Source organism: Chelonia mydas, chromosome 13 (genome assembly GCF_015237465.2).
Source record: "Chelonia mydas isolate rCheMyd1 chromosome 13, rCheMyd1.pri.v2, whole genome shotgun sequence".
In the NCBI taxonomy this organism is placed as follows: Eukaryota; Metazoa; Chordata; order Testudines; family Cheloniidae; genus Chelonia; species Chelonia mydas.
Genome location: NC_051253.2, coordinates 13,961,251 through 13,979,576, shown reverse-complemented (window position 1 = coordinate 13,979,576; position 18,326 = coordinate 13,961,251). Strand labels below are relative to the sequence as shown.

General features: G+C 43.7%; 1 protein-coding gene across 1 annotated transcript; it reads left to right on the top strand.

The window, feature by feature from the left end:
• Positions 1 to 10,716: 10,716 nt before the first annotated feature.
• On the top strand, positions 10,717 to 15,035 carry PFDN4 (prefoldin subunit 4). The gene is made up of 4 exons (XM_007059757.4): positions 10,717 to 11,628; positions 12,613 to 12,720; positions 13,843 to 13,986; positions 14,609 to 15,035. The coding sequence occupies exons 1-4, from the start codon at positions 11,605 to 11,607 to the stop codon at positions 14,738 to 14,740; spliced, it is 408 nt and encodes a 135-aa protein (XP_007059819.1). The 5' UTR covers positions 10,717 to 11,604; the 3' UTR covers positions 14,741 to 15,035.
• The last annotated feature ends 3,291 nt before the right edge of the window (positions 15,036 to 18,326 follow it).

Genomic DNA, 18,326 nt, shown 5'->3' with positions numbered 1-18,326 from the left:
TCTATGGCTATTAGGGGAAGGAACTCACAGCAACCCACAGCTCATATTTTGTTCGAGCCATATAGAGCTCCACCTTGCAGAGTGAGAGTTTTGACGTAAATCTAGAACTCATGGTAGGGTCCAATTTGGTAAAATTAATTTTCCCATCCCTAATAAGCACAATTGAAATGTATGGGGTGTTTGGAATCTGGATCTCGTTTTGGTTTTTGCAGCTAGAGCCCATCTCTAATAGATATAATTCATCCAATGATATGTCTTGGGATATATGGGGAGGGTATATTAGTAATTACTAGAAAGATAAGAAAAAAAGGGAGAAAATGGATAGGACCAGCATTAGAAAGTGAGTCAAACTCATTTTGCCGATTCCATACGTATTACACTAGTATTTTGGGGGAACTCTCCAGTCATTGTACTGTCATTGGCACAATTTGACCAGTTATAACAGCGGAAGTAGTGCTAGAACCCATGATGGGGCATTTTTATTACTCTGTCATCTATAGTGCTCAGAGCAAGTCTAGACTACAAGATGGTAAATACATTTGTACCTAGTCAACACCAGCTCCCACCATTGCTATTACAGAGGAGCTGCTCTGGTGCTGTAACAAAGATAGGAGTTTTTTTGGGAAAGCTCACTGTAGATGAGGCTTTAGAGGTGGATTTGTAATAACTAGCTAAAGGGACCAAAGTATATTGGTAGTATTCTCTTCCATCCCATTCATGCTTTTAGTAACAAATTCTCATCCACTGTACTGAGAACCAGTCTTAGAGAACCTGAGATACATAGTGGCTTGGAGGCAGGCAAACACAGTGCTTGCAAAGGGTATCATTTAAGTGAGCATTGTTTAGAACGCTTCCAAATTGAATGGAGATTATGGCTTTAGAGTGAGGTTTTACTCTGAAAATGCCTGTGCAAAAATGACAGCTTACTCACCAGACCTTCTGATCCTGTCTATATTTAAATCCAGAGATGAATAAGTTTTTAATGCTTTTTGTTCTTTTTGGCCCTGCAAAGACAGCATAGCTGAGGGAGAGGGAGATGGATTCTATCCCTTCTTATATGAATTGTTTACGAAGGGACACCTGCACCAGAATTGTTTACTAAGGGACACCTGCACAACCCAGTGGGAACAAAAGAGTTCCGTAGGTATCACTGAGACCATCAGTTGGATTGCACAGATATAACTGAGGGCTAATTTGAGCTGCTGAGCCTTTATTATTGGTGATGATGGGCAAACCAAGAAGCCAGATTGACTCTTAGACCCCAGGCTCTGGGCTGAGCTTGTGGGGCTGCAGATAAGAAAAAAACAAACATTTTTTAATGGTAAACTGAGCACATTTGATATGGAGTCACTAAGAGACGATATGCAGTTTTTATAGTCACTTGTCAGAGTAAGCTGATACTTTATTAAATTGATGGTAAAAAGATAGCGATACAGAGCTAATGTTATAGGCCCAGAGCCTTGTGTCTGGCTGAATAGTGGCTGGTGCATGTCCTGAGATGATGGGGCAGTGGAGAGACAGACATGCTTGTCTGCCAGCTGTGCACGTCTTTCATTCTGGTGCTGTCTGCCACAGTGGAGTGAGGAAGAACAGCTCCAGGGCTGCACTAAGTTATAACGAGGGCCACTCCACTGGACCGGAATCACTGGAGCATAGAGCTCTTTGGTCACACCACTTCCTGCCCCAACATGTTTTCTATGTGAGTCGAGTAGAGACATCAAAACAGATTTATTCCACCAAAGAATTCCTCTGCACAAGGGGAATCTCTAGCTGCTTCCCTAGGGGAGCTTTCTGCCTGCTTTGGGTTGCCTGAGCTCAGTGGTCAGGCTGATACTTGCAGAATGACCTGAAGCCCTACACTTAATGCTTGGAAAAAAAGGAACCTCCCATTGCGGTGGGGATGATCTGGCTCAAGAGTGGTTAGAAAAAAAAACTGATTTGGGGAAGAAAAGGGACTTCACATAATATGGCAATGAATTCTAGCACTGAAGAGAGAGAAGCTTGAAAAACACATTGCCTTCACATCAAGAGCAGATTGTTGTGTCTGAACAGGATTGGGCTAGATTCTTTGTGGGAGGACAGAAACATTATTTCTCTGGACAGAGCATGCTCTGGAAATCTGTGAGCTCACATTAGAAAGGTCAGAGACAGGGCTTGTCCTGTAAACATGTAAGACTGTAATGGGCTAATGTATGAGTGAGTATATGTTGCTGATTAAGCCATTAGCTATTTTTTAGAAATGACATTGGCCATACCTGAAGGAAGTTGCTGTTTTGCTTTAATTTAAAACCCCTCAACCAAGAGATCCTGTCTTGACAGTGAAATCTGGTGTAGAATGTGACTGTCCACTTTGGTTTTAGATCCTGACCAAGAGGGATCCCCTGGAACAGTAAACAGTAAGACGTCAAGTGGAAATAACCAGAGGACCCCCGGAAGGCAGACTGGAATCCACCCAACAGCCTCAAGAATGGGAGAACCAAAGAACAAGATAACATCTAGCAGCACGGAGCCGTCAGGAATGTGCCATCTGCTGATTGATTCAGCAACAGCATGATGAAACAATTCCCATAGACTGGCATAGGAAGAAATTCCTATAAAAATGGACTCTAGAAAGTGAGAATATGGGGGGAGGGGCGGGGGTCTGATTCTGCAAACCAACTTCCAGGAGCATCAGATGAGCATCTGACAAGGCCCTGCTCCCTCCTCATGTCCAGGCCACCTGGCCAGTGGCTTGGCATGAGCAACTCTAAGGCTGGTAACTATGATAACAACCTTGCAGAACCTCTGTGTGTGTGTTTGTATGAATGAATGTGTGAATAAATATGAGATTGAATGGAATGTTATAACTATAACTAACTGCTTACTATGATTCTTTCTGTATTCACAATAAATGTGGTATTTTGCCTTTTTCTCTTTAATAAGATCCTGCTGGTTTTTAATTTATTGGTACAACAAAAAGAACAGGAGAACTTGTGGCTCCTTAGAGACTAACAAATTTATTAGAGCATAAGCTTTCGTGGGCTTCAGCCCACTTCATCGGATGCATAGAATGGAACATATAGTAAGAAGATATATATATATATATATACACACACACACATACAGAGAAGGTGGAAGTTGCCATACAAACTCTGAGAGGCTAATTAGTTAAGATGAGCTATTATCAGCAGGAGAAAAAACTTTTGTAGTGATAATCAAGATGGCCCATTTAGACAGTTGACAAGAAGGTTGAGGATACTTAACTTAGGGAAATAGATTCAATATGTGTAATGACAGAGCCACTCCCAGTCTCTATTCAAACCCAAGTTAATGGTATCTAGTTTGCATATTAATTCAAGCTCAGCAGTTTCTCATTGGAGTCTGTTTTTGAAGCTTTTCTGTTGCAAAATTGCCACCCTTAAATCTTTTACTGAGTGGCCAGAGAGGTTGAAGTGTTCTCCTACCGGTTTTTGAATGTTATGATTCCTGATATCAGATTTGTGTCCATTTATTCTTTTGCGTAGAGACTGTCCGGTTTGGCCAATGTACATGGCAGAGGGGCATTGCTGGTACATGATGGCATATATCACATTGGTAGATGTGCAGGTGAACAAGCCCCTGATGGCGTGGCTAATGTGATTAGGTCCTGTGATGGTATCACTTGAATAAATATGTGGACAGAGTTGGCATCAGGCTTTGTTGCAAGGATAGGTTCCTGGGTTGGTGTTTTGTTGCGTGGTGTGTGGTTGCTGGACAGTATTTGCTTCAGGTTGGAGGCTGTCTGTAAGCGAGGACTGGTCTGTCTCCCAAGATCTGTGAGAGTGAGGGATCTTTTTTCAGGATAGGTTGTAAATCTTTGATGACACGCTGGAGAGGTTTTGGTTGGGGGCTGAAGGTGACAGCTAGTGGTGTTCTGTTATTTTCTTTGTTGGGCCTGTCCTGTAGTTGGTGACTTCTGGGTACTCTTCTGGCTCTGTCAATCTGCTTTTTTCACCTCAGCAGGTGGGTATTGTAGTTTTTAGAATGCTTGATAGAGATCTTGTAGGTTTTTGTCTCTGTCTGAGGGATTGGAGCAATTGCGGTTGTAATTTAGAGCTTGGCTGTAGACAATGGATCGTGTGGGGTGTCCTGGATGGAAGCTGGAGGCATGTAGGTAATTATAGCGGTCAGTAGGTTTCCAGTATAGGGTGGTGTTTATGTGACCATCGCTTATTAACACAGTAGTGTCCAGGAAATGGACCGCTTGTGTGGATTGGTCTAGGCTGAGGTTGATGGTGGGATGGAAATTGTTGAAATCATGGTGGAATTGCTCAAGGGCTTCTTTTCCATGGATCCAGATGATGCAGATGTCATCAGTGTAGCACAAGTAGAGTAGAGGTGTTAGGGGACGAGATCTAAGGAAGCGTTGTGGCTATTCTTCTTCTCTTCTTACTCCCCAGGGCATCTGTGAGTTTTACCAAGTGATTTCAGAACAGAGGTAGTGTTACAAAGCTCACAGATTACACTCTAACCAAGGAGACATTATACTGATTAGGTGGCGGATTTAAGGGTTAATTTTAGGGAATTAATAGTGCTCTTTCCCAGGGTATGATGATTATCTAAGCCAACATCATTGTTAACTGATTGATCTATTGATTCACTCTTAACTGTGCCCTTGATTTGATCATTGTATCGTTTCATTCTTAATTAGTTTTATTGAAGTCATAATAGTTTTAGTCCTAGTGACATTTTTGCTTAATATCTGCTCACTTATTCTATTTAATAGAACTCATGAAAAGTACACAGAACTGGTTTATTCTTTCCAATTGAATCATGGGTCCAGGACTATGAGGAATAAGGTCAATTAACCATGTTACTTGAGAATCTCTTGGCCATCTCCTTGAAATAAAACCTTAATCCCTCACACAAGGCCTAAGCTAACAATGCTATATCTAGTTTATTTTATGAGAGGTGTAAGTCTAGATATGCTAAGCAAAGGATTTCTTTTAATTCCATTTTCTCCATGTTTTTAATAAATCTTTTTCTGAAGAAATCCTGCTGTTGTGGGGTGTTTCGAGCAGTCCATCCCTAAGGAGAAAAAACATCCTGCAATCTCAAAGGACAGGATAAAGAGTTTATGAGACTATAACACGGTGGCCTGCATCTTTAAGGGGCAGGTGGCCTGGGGTTAACCAGCACTGTTTAATTAGCCCTGTCCTGCCATACCTGTGCTGGATGCAGGACTTTAAAAAGGAGGAAGCCCAGCAGTTTAGGGGGTGGCTGTGGAGTAAAGCAGTTGAGCTGGGGGTGTGGCTGGAGGGTGGAACTATAGGAGTAGAGCTAATTCCTCTGGTGGATTCCCTGGAACAAGGGGCTAGGCTGCAGGCAGTCAGTCTGGGGGTCAGAGCTTTACAAGAGGAAAGGGGAGTGCAGAGATGGGTGAAAGATGTTGGTAGTGTTTAGTTTTGTTTGTAGTTTTGGTATTCTATTGAGAAGCCCTGGGACCTACTGCTCTGTTAAAGATGAGTGTGATGCTGTTGGCTGTAGAAGGAATGTGTTGGTGGCCCAGGTGAAAACTGTATAAAGGGAGGTTAGCTTGGAGAAGCCAGCTTGGGTAGTGATCAATTACAGCTGGACTTGAGGGTTGAATTTTGAAGTGACCTGGTCATGGAAGACCCAGACTTAGTGACCAATAGGAGGGAGACTAAGGGGAAGGCTCAACACCCAGCCACAAGAGCGTTTTGGCTGGTGAGTCACTTCTGTGCACATGGGGCTCACTTTGGGGCAGGAACCTATAACAGGGACCTTGGGCTTGTCTTCACATTCAGTGCTACTCTAGTGCAGCTGTACCTCTGTGGTACTCTGGTGAAGATGCTACTATACTGATGGGAGAGCTTCTTCTATCTGCATAGTTAATCCACCTCTCTGAGTAGTTAGGCTGATAGGAGAATTTCTTCCCATCAATATAGCACTGTCTACACTGGGGGTTAGGTTGGTATAATGACTTTGCTCAGGGATGTGGATTTTTCACACCTCTGAGCGACATGGTTATACTGATCTTGGTCTGTAGTGTAGACCTGGCCCTAGCCAGCTTCCATCAACTCTGTCTGTGCCCTTTTTTCCTTTCCCACTGAGTTGTACCCCAAAAGCTAGGGCAAGTAATGGCTGGGAAAATGCCCAAAGAACCTAGGAAGAGGCATGAGTTGAAGGGTGGTTGGGTTACAAGTACTAAAAGGACAGATCAATGGACTGAGTCACACCAAACTGCAAACTGAGAGTAAGTTCATGTAAAAACAAAACTCGAGCAAGAAAGAGTGAGCCATTTCGTGCCACTGAAAGAGAAATTAGGTCACTGAGTTCAGTAAGTTTATCTTATGCCACCCCCTAGAAACTTGTATCTGTGCACAATTTTTCCTTTCCTTAAAGAAGAAAGAACCACAGTGAGTTCATCTTGGCAACACAAACTCACCACAAATCCTGCCTAAGCATGTAGGAGAAGAGACAGTTTCAAAGCTTTGGAAACATCCAGTTGCTATTAACTCCAGTCCTTTTATGTTGATGGAAATTAAATTGGCTCAGATATAACCTGTGTTATTCATCTAATGCAGCTACAGGAATAGCTTTGACCTAAATCATACCCTTTCATGGTGGAACCCTTAAGAAGGGAAAAGAGAACTCTGGCACCTCTGGGAAGTTCACATTGCAGAGAATTCAGAGATGTAGGTTTCTGACTACTAGTGCAATGAACGGAGGGGTTCTGGAATACAGGTGGCCGGAAGTGGTTTTGCTTTCCCAAATCTTCAATATTTTGAAGACTTTTCTCTTACTAATTGGGGCAAAAAGTTAAAAATCTCACCAATGTTTGCAAACAGTGCTTTTTTATTCCCCTTCTTTTTTTGAGGAGAGAGAATCAGGCCAATTGAAATGTTTCATTTTGATAATGCCAAAACATTTTGAAGATTTTATTTTATATATTTTACATTCTTTTTACTACAAACTAGCTTCAATTTTGTCATTTTGAACCACAAATGGAATATTTTTAATTTAGAACAATTTTGAAACTTTTCTTTTTTCAAAAATTTTTAGAAACAGGTAATTCATCGAAATGGACAATTTCTCTTTTGACGAATCTGTATTTTCCACAAAAAGCTTTGTTGAAAAATTCCTGGCCAGCTCCAGTGCAGACAGTATCCCAACTTCTCAAAATCACAGGATTTGTGAGGAGTAAGCTCCGAGCCCACAGATAACAGGACAGGAATCAGACTTCTTCCTTGTCTTTACTTGGCATCTGAATTGCTATTGTGTATCTCCCTGTCTAATGAGGGAAGAAGCATTAACTCTTCTCCATTGCTGCTAGGAAGTCTCTTCCAAAACTAATGAGCCCCAACTGTTTGGTGTTAGCAGGGAGCAGTTTCTGTAAGCCATTGCTCCTTGTGTCTATAGCTCTTGGGGCACTTTCATCCACTTTTACTCCCATCTGTTGCTTTCCACAGATAGCATCACTTGTTAACTGGATTCATTTTTATGAACCTTTTGTGGAGGAAGGATGGCCTGGTGGCCATTGGTGTTATACCAATAAAATAAAATCCAGCAGGATCTTATTAAAGGGAAAAAGGCAAAATACCACATTTATTGTGAATACAGAAAGAATCACAGTAAGCAGTTAGTTATGGCTATAACATTCCATTCAATCTCATATTTATTCACACATTCATTCATACAAACACACACACAGAGGTTCTGCAAGGTTGTTATCATAGTTACCAGCCTTAGAGTTGCTCATGCCAAGCCACTGGCCAGGTGGCCTGGACATGAGGAGGGAGCAGGGCCTTGTCAGATGCTCATCTGATGCTCCTGGAAGTTGGTTTGCAGAATCAGACCCCAAAGTTCTCACTTTTTAGAGTCTATTTTTATAGGAATTTCTTCCTATGACAGTCTATGGGAATTGCTTCATCATGCTGTTGCTGAATCAATCAGCAGATAGCACATTCCTGACGGCTCCAAGATGTTATCTTGTTCTTTGGTTCTCCCATTCTTGAGGCTGTTGGGTGGATTCCAGTCTGCCCTCCGGGGGTCCTCTGGTTATTTCCACTTGACGTCTTCTTCAGCCGATGGACACTGGATTCTTAGGCTGGCACCTCCCTGATCATTCAGTTATTATCCACACCAAGCATCCATCCACATACATCCTCTATCTCTATTTTAATCACAATTGTTAATACAACAAAAGGGTGGGGAGCCTCTGGGTGCTGTTTCTGTTGTTAGAGTATTGCTTTGAGTCTCTCTCTCTGTGAATTGCTTTGAGAACAGACGCTGTCTTAGAATGTACTAACACAATTAGCAGCTTGCAAGTTTCACACATAAAGGGAGAGAAACAGTTCCAAAAACCAAGAGACCTCTTAATTAGTAATACCCTGGAATTTAAACTATGGGAAATCAAACTCATTTGTGATTTTAATACAGAACTTCTTTAATATGATCCAACAGCACAGGGCGGGGAGTCAGTAGCTTTAGATTCTATTGCTTGTTCTAACACACATTACTTAAGCACAAATGCTCCAAAATACTCAATTATTGGGTGCCCAACACGAGATACCTTAGATGCTTCAATCTGGGCACCTACAGTGTTGGTCTTAAATTATCTGTGCCTCAGTTTCCACATCTCTGAAATGGAGTTAATACCTACTTGGATACCTCACAGTGTTGATGTGAGTATTAATTAATGTTTGTAGAGAGTTTTGAAATCCCTGCATGACAGGTATTAGGGAACTGTAAAACACTAATTTTGGGGTTGGCACATAACCATATGCACGTTGATACTTTTCTATTTGTTACTTTTTTGTGTGCCTGTATAATTATTTTCTTCTTTTGATTTTGAAGGTTTCCTAATTTATTTTATTAAAAATAACCAAGAGAGGACACATGTACAGGAAAGATGGCTCAGGAAAATGCATCACTAAACAGTAAATAGGGTTGCTTCCAATAACCTTTGCATATCCGAGTCTCCTGCAATTGTTACATATGCCAGTTAATACACCCTGAAATCTGAGACCCAGATCCTGCAAGCCTTTTCAAATGTTTAACTTTTTGTACATAGGAAGTCCTTTCCAGTTGAGTTCACTGAGACTACTTACAGTAAATAAAGTGCTGTATATGTTCTAATCCACTGTATATAAATACTAAAATAGTCATTGGGCCAAAGAGAGCAAGCAAATGGGCATGACTCTGTAGTCCCATTTAGGGTTAGGGTGTCCACCTGGGAGGGGGATGATCCTTGATCCAGTCTCCCTGCTCCAACACACCATTATTTATCCTGAGTACAACAACTTCAACAGGAGAAACTGAGGAAACGCCCACCCCCATCAGAATGTTCCATTGCTCAGTGGGTAGCATGTTCTGCTGAGAGGTGGGAGACCTGTTTAAAGCCTTACCCTCCTGGGGGAACTGAACCTGGATCTCCCACATCCCATTATCTAATAACTGGACTAAAAGTTGTAAGGTGGGCAGAGGCACCCCACCTGTTTTGTGTGGACTGAGACAAGTGCCTAACTCATTGGCTCAAGAAGAGCCATAGGTGTTAAGTCATCTGATACCAGGTGGCAGGTTCCTGTTCATTAATCACTAAGTTGATACAGGTGTCTCCTCCCTGCAGCCTGTATTTAGTTGCCAATCTCCAAGAGAGCAGTGAAGCTTAGCACCCACCTTCTAGTTAGTGTCTCCCATTGACTAGCTTAGGCAGCTCCCTACCCAGCATGCTGGATTTTGTGGATCACAGTCTTATATGCTTATTTCTCCCCATTCGTTATATAGGGAGCTTAAGTGCCTAACTCAGCTTTGTGGATTACAGTGTTGTTCCTGTGAATTTCTAGGCACCTAAAAGTGTTAGGCATTGCAAGGTCAAATCTCTTCATGAATCCCACTGCCTTCAACTCCTTTTGATATAGGTGCATGTCAAAGACAAGAATGTTATAGCAAAATATATAAGTATTTTCCTCCTTGCCATAGCTTACATTGAAAGTTTTTTGGCTAGCATGTATAACAGCTGCAGGAAAGACACATTTGCAAAGGTTTTTGTTATGAGCAACATTTTTCTTGGAAATCCCCATTTTTTATCTTTAGCGCTACAGTATTTATCTTGCTCTTCTGACATCAGTGGGAACTGAAGACACACAACATCACCCTCAGGCAGTGCTCAGTAGACTGCAGGATTAGGCACTTAGGGACTACTAACCAGTAGCAGAATTTCAAGGGCCAGATCTCAAACCTTGCTCTGGCTACTTTATGTCAGTCAGTAGCAATTAAAAAAAAATGCTTTTCTGAAGTCAAGGTAACTGAGGCTTGAGGGAAACCTCACAGCTGTATCCACAAGATCTCTTGCAAATATTAGGGAGGTAGCCCACCAAAGCTACTTTCCATCAATCAAATTACTCTCAAAACCTTGGCTAGTTGTCAGCTCGCCAAACACGGCATCAGCTATACACCCTGTTCTACCAAGGCTCCAGGCTCTTGAATGTTGGGCATTGCACTAACAGCAACTGGTTGTCAGGAGTCCACTGCAGCCAAAACACACCCCCGCAGCTGTGGTTATGAAATGTTATGGTGACCTGATTTTTTTCATAGCTGTGATATAAGCTAAATAAATAAAGCAAAGCATGTGGAGGCAATTATGCAGTGCAAATGCCAACTTCCCTTATTTCTATTTAGGAAAAAACATCCCTCTGTTTTAACAAAAAGGTTATTGTTTGTTCACAAGGTCCCTCCAGAAAGGAATATGCAGTTGAAGAACTCTTCCCCGCACCTCCAGTTATTTCCACATCAAGACAGATGCCCCTGGGAGAGGACTAGTCTTGTGGTTAAGGCACCGGCCTAGGACTAGAGAAACCGGGGACCAATTCCTGGCTTGGGCACAGCCTTCCTGTGTGATTTCGGCCGAGATGCTTCATTCCTCTGTGCCTCCATACCCCCATCTGTACGTGGGGATAACACTTCCTGATCCCGGAGGAGTATGTGAGGGTAGATGTCCTTAAGATTCAGGTGGCGCTCACCTACCGCAGTCAGCAAAGTTGGCACCAGCAGCCTTTATTAATATTTTATGTATGGGACTGTAATTAATGTAATTGATCCATATTCATTATAATAAATGGACTGCTGAGTGGGGACATGGAGAAGGGTGAAGCACTGGTTCCCCCAAGCCTAGGGAGTGCATTGGGTGACTGCTCCCCCCCCCCCCCAATAATGGGGGAGTCATTGTGGCTGGTTCCCCCAGGTGTGGATGGGCGCATTGCGGGGGAGGGGGAACACTACTGTAAAGCTCTCCTGCGCTACCCTGGGCTCCCTCTTTCCATGTGCTGGCTCGTTGCGCCACCTAGCGGCAACTTCCACGGCCGGCATCTAAGGCCCCCATTCTGTCGGCGGATAAATATCCCGCTGACAGCGCCTTTAAGCGGAAAGTACCAAGTGCGGGGGTTCTTGTTCATACGTTATTTGAGTCGAGGTCTTCCCAACTCGGTCGGGATGGGGTCTGCGAGCGCGGCCGAGTGAGCGAGGAGCGCCACCGTGGCTGAGCCGGGGCCGACCTAGGCCGGGGCGAGGGAGCTGGTAACTGGGATCTCCCCCTCCGCAGATGGGCCAGTAGTTCAGTCCAACATGGCTGCCACCATGAAGAAAGCGGTGAGTGGGGGGGGGACCCATCTTCCCGCTCTGCGTCCCCCTCCGGCTGCGGGGCCGGCTCTGCGCCGCCTCCCCGCCCCCGTCCGAGGGGCCCCCTGGCGCCGCTCTGCTCCCCCCTCGCCTGACGGGCCCGGGCCTGCTCTGCGCCTCCTTCCTCCAGGCTTCCCCCTCCCCCCCTCCGCGGGGTTGGCGCTGCCTGAGCGGCCCCGGGAGGCACCACTGGCTCGCCCTGTGGCCCCCCCCCCTGTCCTCAGGCTGGGCGCTCCCTGTCCTAGGGGAGTGCTGGGTCTGTAGGGGAGCCTCAATCCTCTCCCCGGCATTGGGGGGGGGCACTGATCCCTCCCCCCGCTCCCCTCCTGCTGCTCTGTGTGTTGTGTGCTCCCACGGGCGCCTCCCTGGTACCCCTTGGTATGCGCTGGGGCTCCCTGTTGGCTTCCCCGCCCCAGGAGAGGCAGGAATGGCCCCTCCCCCTCCCAATGCTTTTCAGCTTGGTGGGGGTCCCTTGGCCTAGTCCCTGTGTGTGCCCGTTCATGTCTTCTCCACAGTGCTGATCAGTTTAAAAGGTAACTGACTATTTAACTGTCAGGTCTGCACTGAGATCTCTTGGCCTAATAATGATTGGGAGGGAGCAATTTAGTTTAATGATGTTTCTCAAGAGGCAAAAGCCCCAGTGTAGATGCACTTAAATCAGCATAAAAGTGCTTTTGTCAGTATCCTACTGGGGGAATGAGTATAAGCTATACGGGTAGAATCACTCTTTTGCCGATATAAGCTGTATGCACAGGAAGAGCATCTGCTGGTATAACTGTACTGGCAAATCTTTTCTAGTATAGACCTGTCCTTAGGCAAGAAACTATGAGAAATATAAAGTTTCTCATTTTTTACCTAAAAGTTAACAATCTTGGCGGTATTACTTCATCTTCATTCTCCCTAAAAACATTATATAACAATTCAATCTTCTCTGTAATCTCTTCCCCTGTGCAGGCTGCTGAAGATGTCAATGTTACTTTTGAAGATCAACAGAAAATTAACAAATTTGCAAGAAATACCAGTAGGATCACAGAGCTGAAAGAAGAAATAGAAGTTAAAAAGGTACCTTTGCTATCTACTGACATGTCATTAGGGGCACTGAGCTTATCTTTGATGCAGCTCAGAATTGGGGTTCAAATCTGTAGTAGGGGCTGGAGGGCACTATAAGTAGAAGAACTTTGGTTCTGGCTTTGCTTTTGGAGTCTAGTCTGTCTATAAAGTCAGTTTGAAAATAGCTAAAGTAAATGAAGATGGAAAAAGTGATTAGGTATAGGAAGTAATGCTGCGAGAAGCACAAATGACTAACACATTCAAGATAAATATATCTTCTACTTGTGCAATGCTTAGAACCCCTTAATTGTCATTTATGGGGAAAAAGGTGGTTGTAGGTGTGCGTGTGGGGATTAATCAAGGATTATTCAGACCTTTTGCTAAACTTTCTGGGCCAGACTCCCCACAGCATTATTCTAGAGTTATGATGGTGCAACTCTGTTGAAATCCTAATCCTCAATTGCTGAGTTCATTTGAAGTGGCCTTACTGAGCATATGTGAACCCCTTATGTTTAACAATCTGTCCCAGCTTGTATTTAGCTCAGGCATAAGAAGGGCCATAACTGGGTCAGACCAAAGGTCTGTGTAGCCCAGTATCCTGTCTTCTGACAGTGGCCAATGCCCAATGCTTCAGAGGGAATGAACAGAACAGAATGAGTGATCTACTCCCTGTCATCTAGTTCCAGCTTCTCACAGTCAGAGGATTAGGGGCACCCAGAGCATGGGGTTATGTCCTTGACTATCTGGCTAATAGCCATTGATTGACCAGTCCTGCATAAACTCATCTAATTCTTTTTCTGAACAGTTATACTTTTGGCCTTCACAACATCCCATGGCAACAAGTTCCACAAGTTGATTGTGCAGTTTGTAAAGAAATATTTCCTTACCTGCCCCAGATCTGAAGAAGAGCTCTGTGACTCTCAAGAGCTTGTCCCTTCCACCAACAGAAGTTGGTTCAATAAAATATATTACCTCACCTACCTTGTCTCTCCCAAGTATACCTGACAGTTCTGCTGATCCTCCTCCAGATTATGCCTCTACAGCTCAGAATAGCTTTGACTATAAAGTAGATGTTAATGCATAAATCACGTTGGATAAGGTGACCAGTTTTTTGACTGTGTTTTCACTTCACAGAAACAACTTCAGAATTTGGAGGATGCATGTGATGACATGATGATGCTTGATGATGATGATTCCATACTGATACCCTATCAGATTGGTGATGTCTTTATCAGTCATTCCCAAGATGAGACACAAGAGATGCTGGAGGAGGCAAAGGTTTGTGAGGGTGGGAGAGTCCCTTTGATATATTCAGTGCTACAGAGAGCTCTACATTAGGATGGGTGTTCTGATGGTCATGAGCTGTTCATCTGTCACTTAGAACCTTTCTCTTTCTGAATATCTTTGACATAGTACCAGGTTAAATATTAATAATGACTCTAGTCTGAAATCTCCAAGTTAGCTACAGAAGAAGTGCTGCATGGGCAATAACAGCGCAATTGTTCCCCCTGCTGCCTCATCAGTGTGTATTATGCTGATCTGGAGGAGTGATGGGAATATATACAAGGGTGCTGGGCCATGATTCAGTCTTTGGCTTTTGCTGAGCATGCACTCGTATTTTCTGATGTAGATCTACCTCTCTATTAGTAACTGAAGAGATGCCACCAACAAACTTAATGTGTGGCCCAGAACAGCTAGTGGAGAGTAATTGTTTCTGGTCACTACTGACGTGGATTTGAACTTGCAACTGAAAGCTCTGAATTCTGTCCTGTTCCCAGTCCAGGAATCCTCTTAAATAATTGGAATATAGTTTGCTTGACATATGTAATCTATAGGTAAACGAATGAGAAACTTTGCTCAGTGTGCTTTGGTATTAATTAGCCAATATTTTGTCTTCCAGAAAAACTTACAAGGAGAAATTGAAGCGTTAGAATCTCGAGTGGAATCAATTCAGAGGGTATTATCTGACCTGAAGGTTCAGCTTTATGCAAAATTTGGAAACAATATAAACCTTGAGGCTGATGACAGTTAATTTTTTTTCGAAATACACAGGATGTAGTTTTTTGTATTGGTTTATTAAATGTGACTCTTGACATTTCCCTTCTTTCCAATAATGTTTTTTTAAAAAATCCTACTCCTTTATTGTTTTATAGCTTTCCAGTCATGAGTTCTACCTATATAATGAAAGCTTTCTTATTTTGCTTACCTACAATTATTTATTTGTTTCAGGAAAAGCAATAGCCTTCCATGTATTGCTGATGCACATCAAGACTGAGATCTTTACATTCTCTTTATTAAAATAATAATAAAGTCAAGCAAATATCATACTTTTCCCTTGTTTTTGTTTTGGAAATTACTATCCAGAGTGTGTGAAATGCTAAAAATCTGAAATTTCTGCAGTCAAATATATTGAATTAATCTGTCCTCACTGACAATAATAGTTAACAATTGTACTATAATACTTTAGTGTGATTATGTTTAATGATGCTCTTACCTGCTTTGTAAATTGCTTTGATGTCTATTAATGAAAAGCACAATATACGATCATTATTAATCCATGACATGCTGCTTTTCATCCAAGGATCACAAAGCACTTCATAAAAAATTAAGCATCATCATTCCCATCTCACAGATGAGGCAACTGAGGTTAAGGAAAGTTTTTAGTTGCCAAAATCACTGTAGCCCATCCAACGCTTTCAGACTTACGCTATCTCGAAACTAATTTTCATTTTGTTTAGACTAAATATTTAGTTTTTTATTATAATGGTTTACCTTAAAAACTTTATTCTGGTGTTTGAGCCCTTAAGGTACATTGAGTCATGAGCTTTTCTTGACCTGCTGCTCACAAACAGGGAAGAATTAGTGGGGGAAGCAAAAGTGGACGGGAATCTGGGAGGCAGTGACCATGAGTTGGTTGAGTTCAGGATCCTGACACAGGGAAGAAAGGTAAGCAGCAGGATACGGACCCTGGACTTCAGGAAAGCAAACTTCGACTCCCTCAGGGAACGGATGGGTAGGATCCCCTGGGGGACTAACATGAAGGGGAAAGGAGACCAGGAGAGCTGGCTGTATTTCAAGGAATCCCTGTTGAGGTTACAGGGACAAACCATCCCGATGAGTCGAAAGAATAGTAAATATGGCAGGTGACCAGCTTGGCTTAATGGTGAAATCCTAACGGATCTTAAACATAAAAAAGAAGCTTACAAGAAGTGGAAGGTTGGATATATGACCAGGGAAGAGTATAAAAATATTGCTCGGGCATGTAGGAATGAAATCAGGAGGGCCAAATCGCACCTGGAGCTGCAGCTAGCAAGAGATGTCAAGAGTAACAAGAAGGGTTTCTTCAGGTATGTTGGCAACAAGAAGGAAGCCAAGGAAAGTGTGGGCCCCTTACTGAATGAGGGAGGCAACCTAGTGACAGAGGATGTGGAAAAAGCTAATGTGCTCAATGCTTTTTTTGCCTCTGTCTTCACTAACAAGGACAGCTCCCAGACTGCTGCGCTGGGCATCACAATATGGGGAGTAGATGGCCAGCCCTCTGTGGAGAAAGAGGTGGTTAGGGACTATTTAGAAAAGCTGGACGTGCACAAGTCCATGGGGCCGGACGAGTTGCATCCGAGAGTGCTAAAGGAATTGGCCATTATCTTTGAAAACTCGTGGCGAACGGGGGAAGTCTCAGATGACTGGAAAAAGGCTAATATAGTGCCAATCTTTAAAAAAGGGAAGGAGGAGGATCCTGGGAACTACAGGCCAGTCAGCCTCACCTCAGTCCCCGGAAAAATCATGGAGCAGGTCCTCAAAGAATCAATCCTGAAGCACTTACATGAGAGGAAAGTGATCAGGAACAGTCAGCATGGATTCACCAAGGGTAGGTCATGCCTGACTAATCTAATCGCCTTCTATGATGAGATTACTGGTTCTGTGGATGAAGGGAAAGCAGTGGATGTATTGTTTCTTGACTTTAGCAAAGCTTTTGACACGGTCTCCCACAGTATTCTTGTCAGCAAGTTAAAGAAGTATGGGCTGGATGAATGCACTATAAGGTGGGTAGAAAGTTGGCTAGATTGTCGGGCTCAACGGGTAGTGATCAATGGCTCCATGTCTAGTTGGCAGCCGGTGTCAAGTGGAGTGCCCCAGGGGTCGGTCCTGGGGCCGGTTTTGTTCAATATCTTCATAAATGATCTGGAGGATGGTGTGGATTGCACTCTCAGCAAATTTGCGGATGATACTAAACTGGGAGGAGTGGTGGATACGCTGAAGGGCAGGGATAGGATACAGAGGGACCTAGACAAATTGGAGGATTGGGCCAAAAGAAATCTGATGAGGTTCAGTAAGGATAAGTGCAGGGTCCTGCACTTAGGACGGAAGAATCCAATGCACAGCTACAGACTAGGGACCGAATGGCTAGGCAGCAGTTCTGCGGAAAAGGACCTAGGGGTTACAGTGGACGAGAAGCTGGATATGAGTCAGCAGTGTGCCCTTGTTGCCAAGAAGGCCAATGGCATTTTGGGATGTATAAGTAGGGGCATAGTGAGCAGATCGAGGGTCGTGATCGTTCCCCTCTATTCGACATTGGTGAGGCCTCATCTGGAGTACTGTGTCCAGTTTTGGGCCCCACAGTACAAGATGGATGTGGATAAATTGGAGAGAGTCCAGCGAAGGGCAACAAAAATGATTAGGGGTCTGGAACACATGACTTATGAGGAGAGGCTGAGGGAACTGGGATTGTTTAGTCTGCAGAAGAGAAGAATGAGGTGGGATTTGATAGCTGCTTTCAACTACCTGAGAGGTGGTTCCAGAGAGGATGGTTCTAGACTATTCTCAGTGGTAGAAGAGGACAGGACAAGGAGTAATGGTCTCAAGTTGCAGTGGGGAAGGTTTAGGTTGGATATTAGGAAAAACTTTTTCACTAGGAGGATGGTGAAACACTGGAATGCGTTACCTAGGGAGGTGGTAGAATCTCCTTCCTTGGAAGTTTTTAAGGTCAGGCTTGACAAAGCCCTGGCTGGGATGATTTGATTGGGGATTGGTCCTGCTTTGAGCAGGGGGTTGGACTAGATGACCTCCTGAGGTCCCTTCCAACCCTGATATTCTATGATTCTATGTTTTCAAGCTTTTCTCTATAGCCTGGAGGACTAGAAGCTTACTTTGTTTTAAAAAACAAAGAGAAAGCTGAGAGTCTCACCTAATCATATCCGTCCACAGCCCCAAAGCTGGTGGCCTGCATCCTAGGGGAATCCTCAGCCCTGATTTAAGCCCAGCCTCCTGAGAGATCGTTAGAAGCTGGCAAACTCAGCACGGACCCTCCTAAACTAATCAGAAATGAAATGGCAAGTCAAGGGGCGTAGGCACCTAGGCAGCTTCAGTAACCCATTTTCTAGCAACTGAAACAGCTTGTCTCTTGATCACAATTGACATCTCTAACACTCAGCCTATGTTTCCTTCCACTCCTCGGTCTCTCGTGTGGTGCTGTGCTGCTCCCCCACCTGTTGGTGGCCTGCATCCAGCCCTCTTCCTGCAGCATCTGACAGGTATCATGTCTTCGGCATGCTCAGAATGCACCTTCAGGATTGTGTTCTGCTGTGAGATAGATGTTCTCCCACCTAGTTTGAGAATCT

Bases quoted from the DNA above. Each gene is read 5' to 3' on its own strand.
- PFDN4 (XM_007059757.4), top strand. From the start codon at position 11,605: ATGGCTGCCACCATGAAGAAAGCG. The intron at 12,721-13,842 runs GTACCTTTGCTA...TTCACTTCACAG, and splicing joins AAGAAATAGAAGTTAAAAAG to AAACAACTTCAGAATTTGGA. The intron at 13,987-14,608 runs GTTTGTGAGGGT...TTTGTCTTCCAG, and splicing joins AGATGCTGGAGGAGGCAAAG to AAAAACTTACAAGGAGAAAT.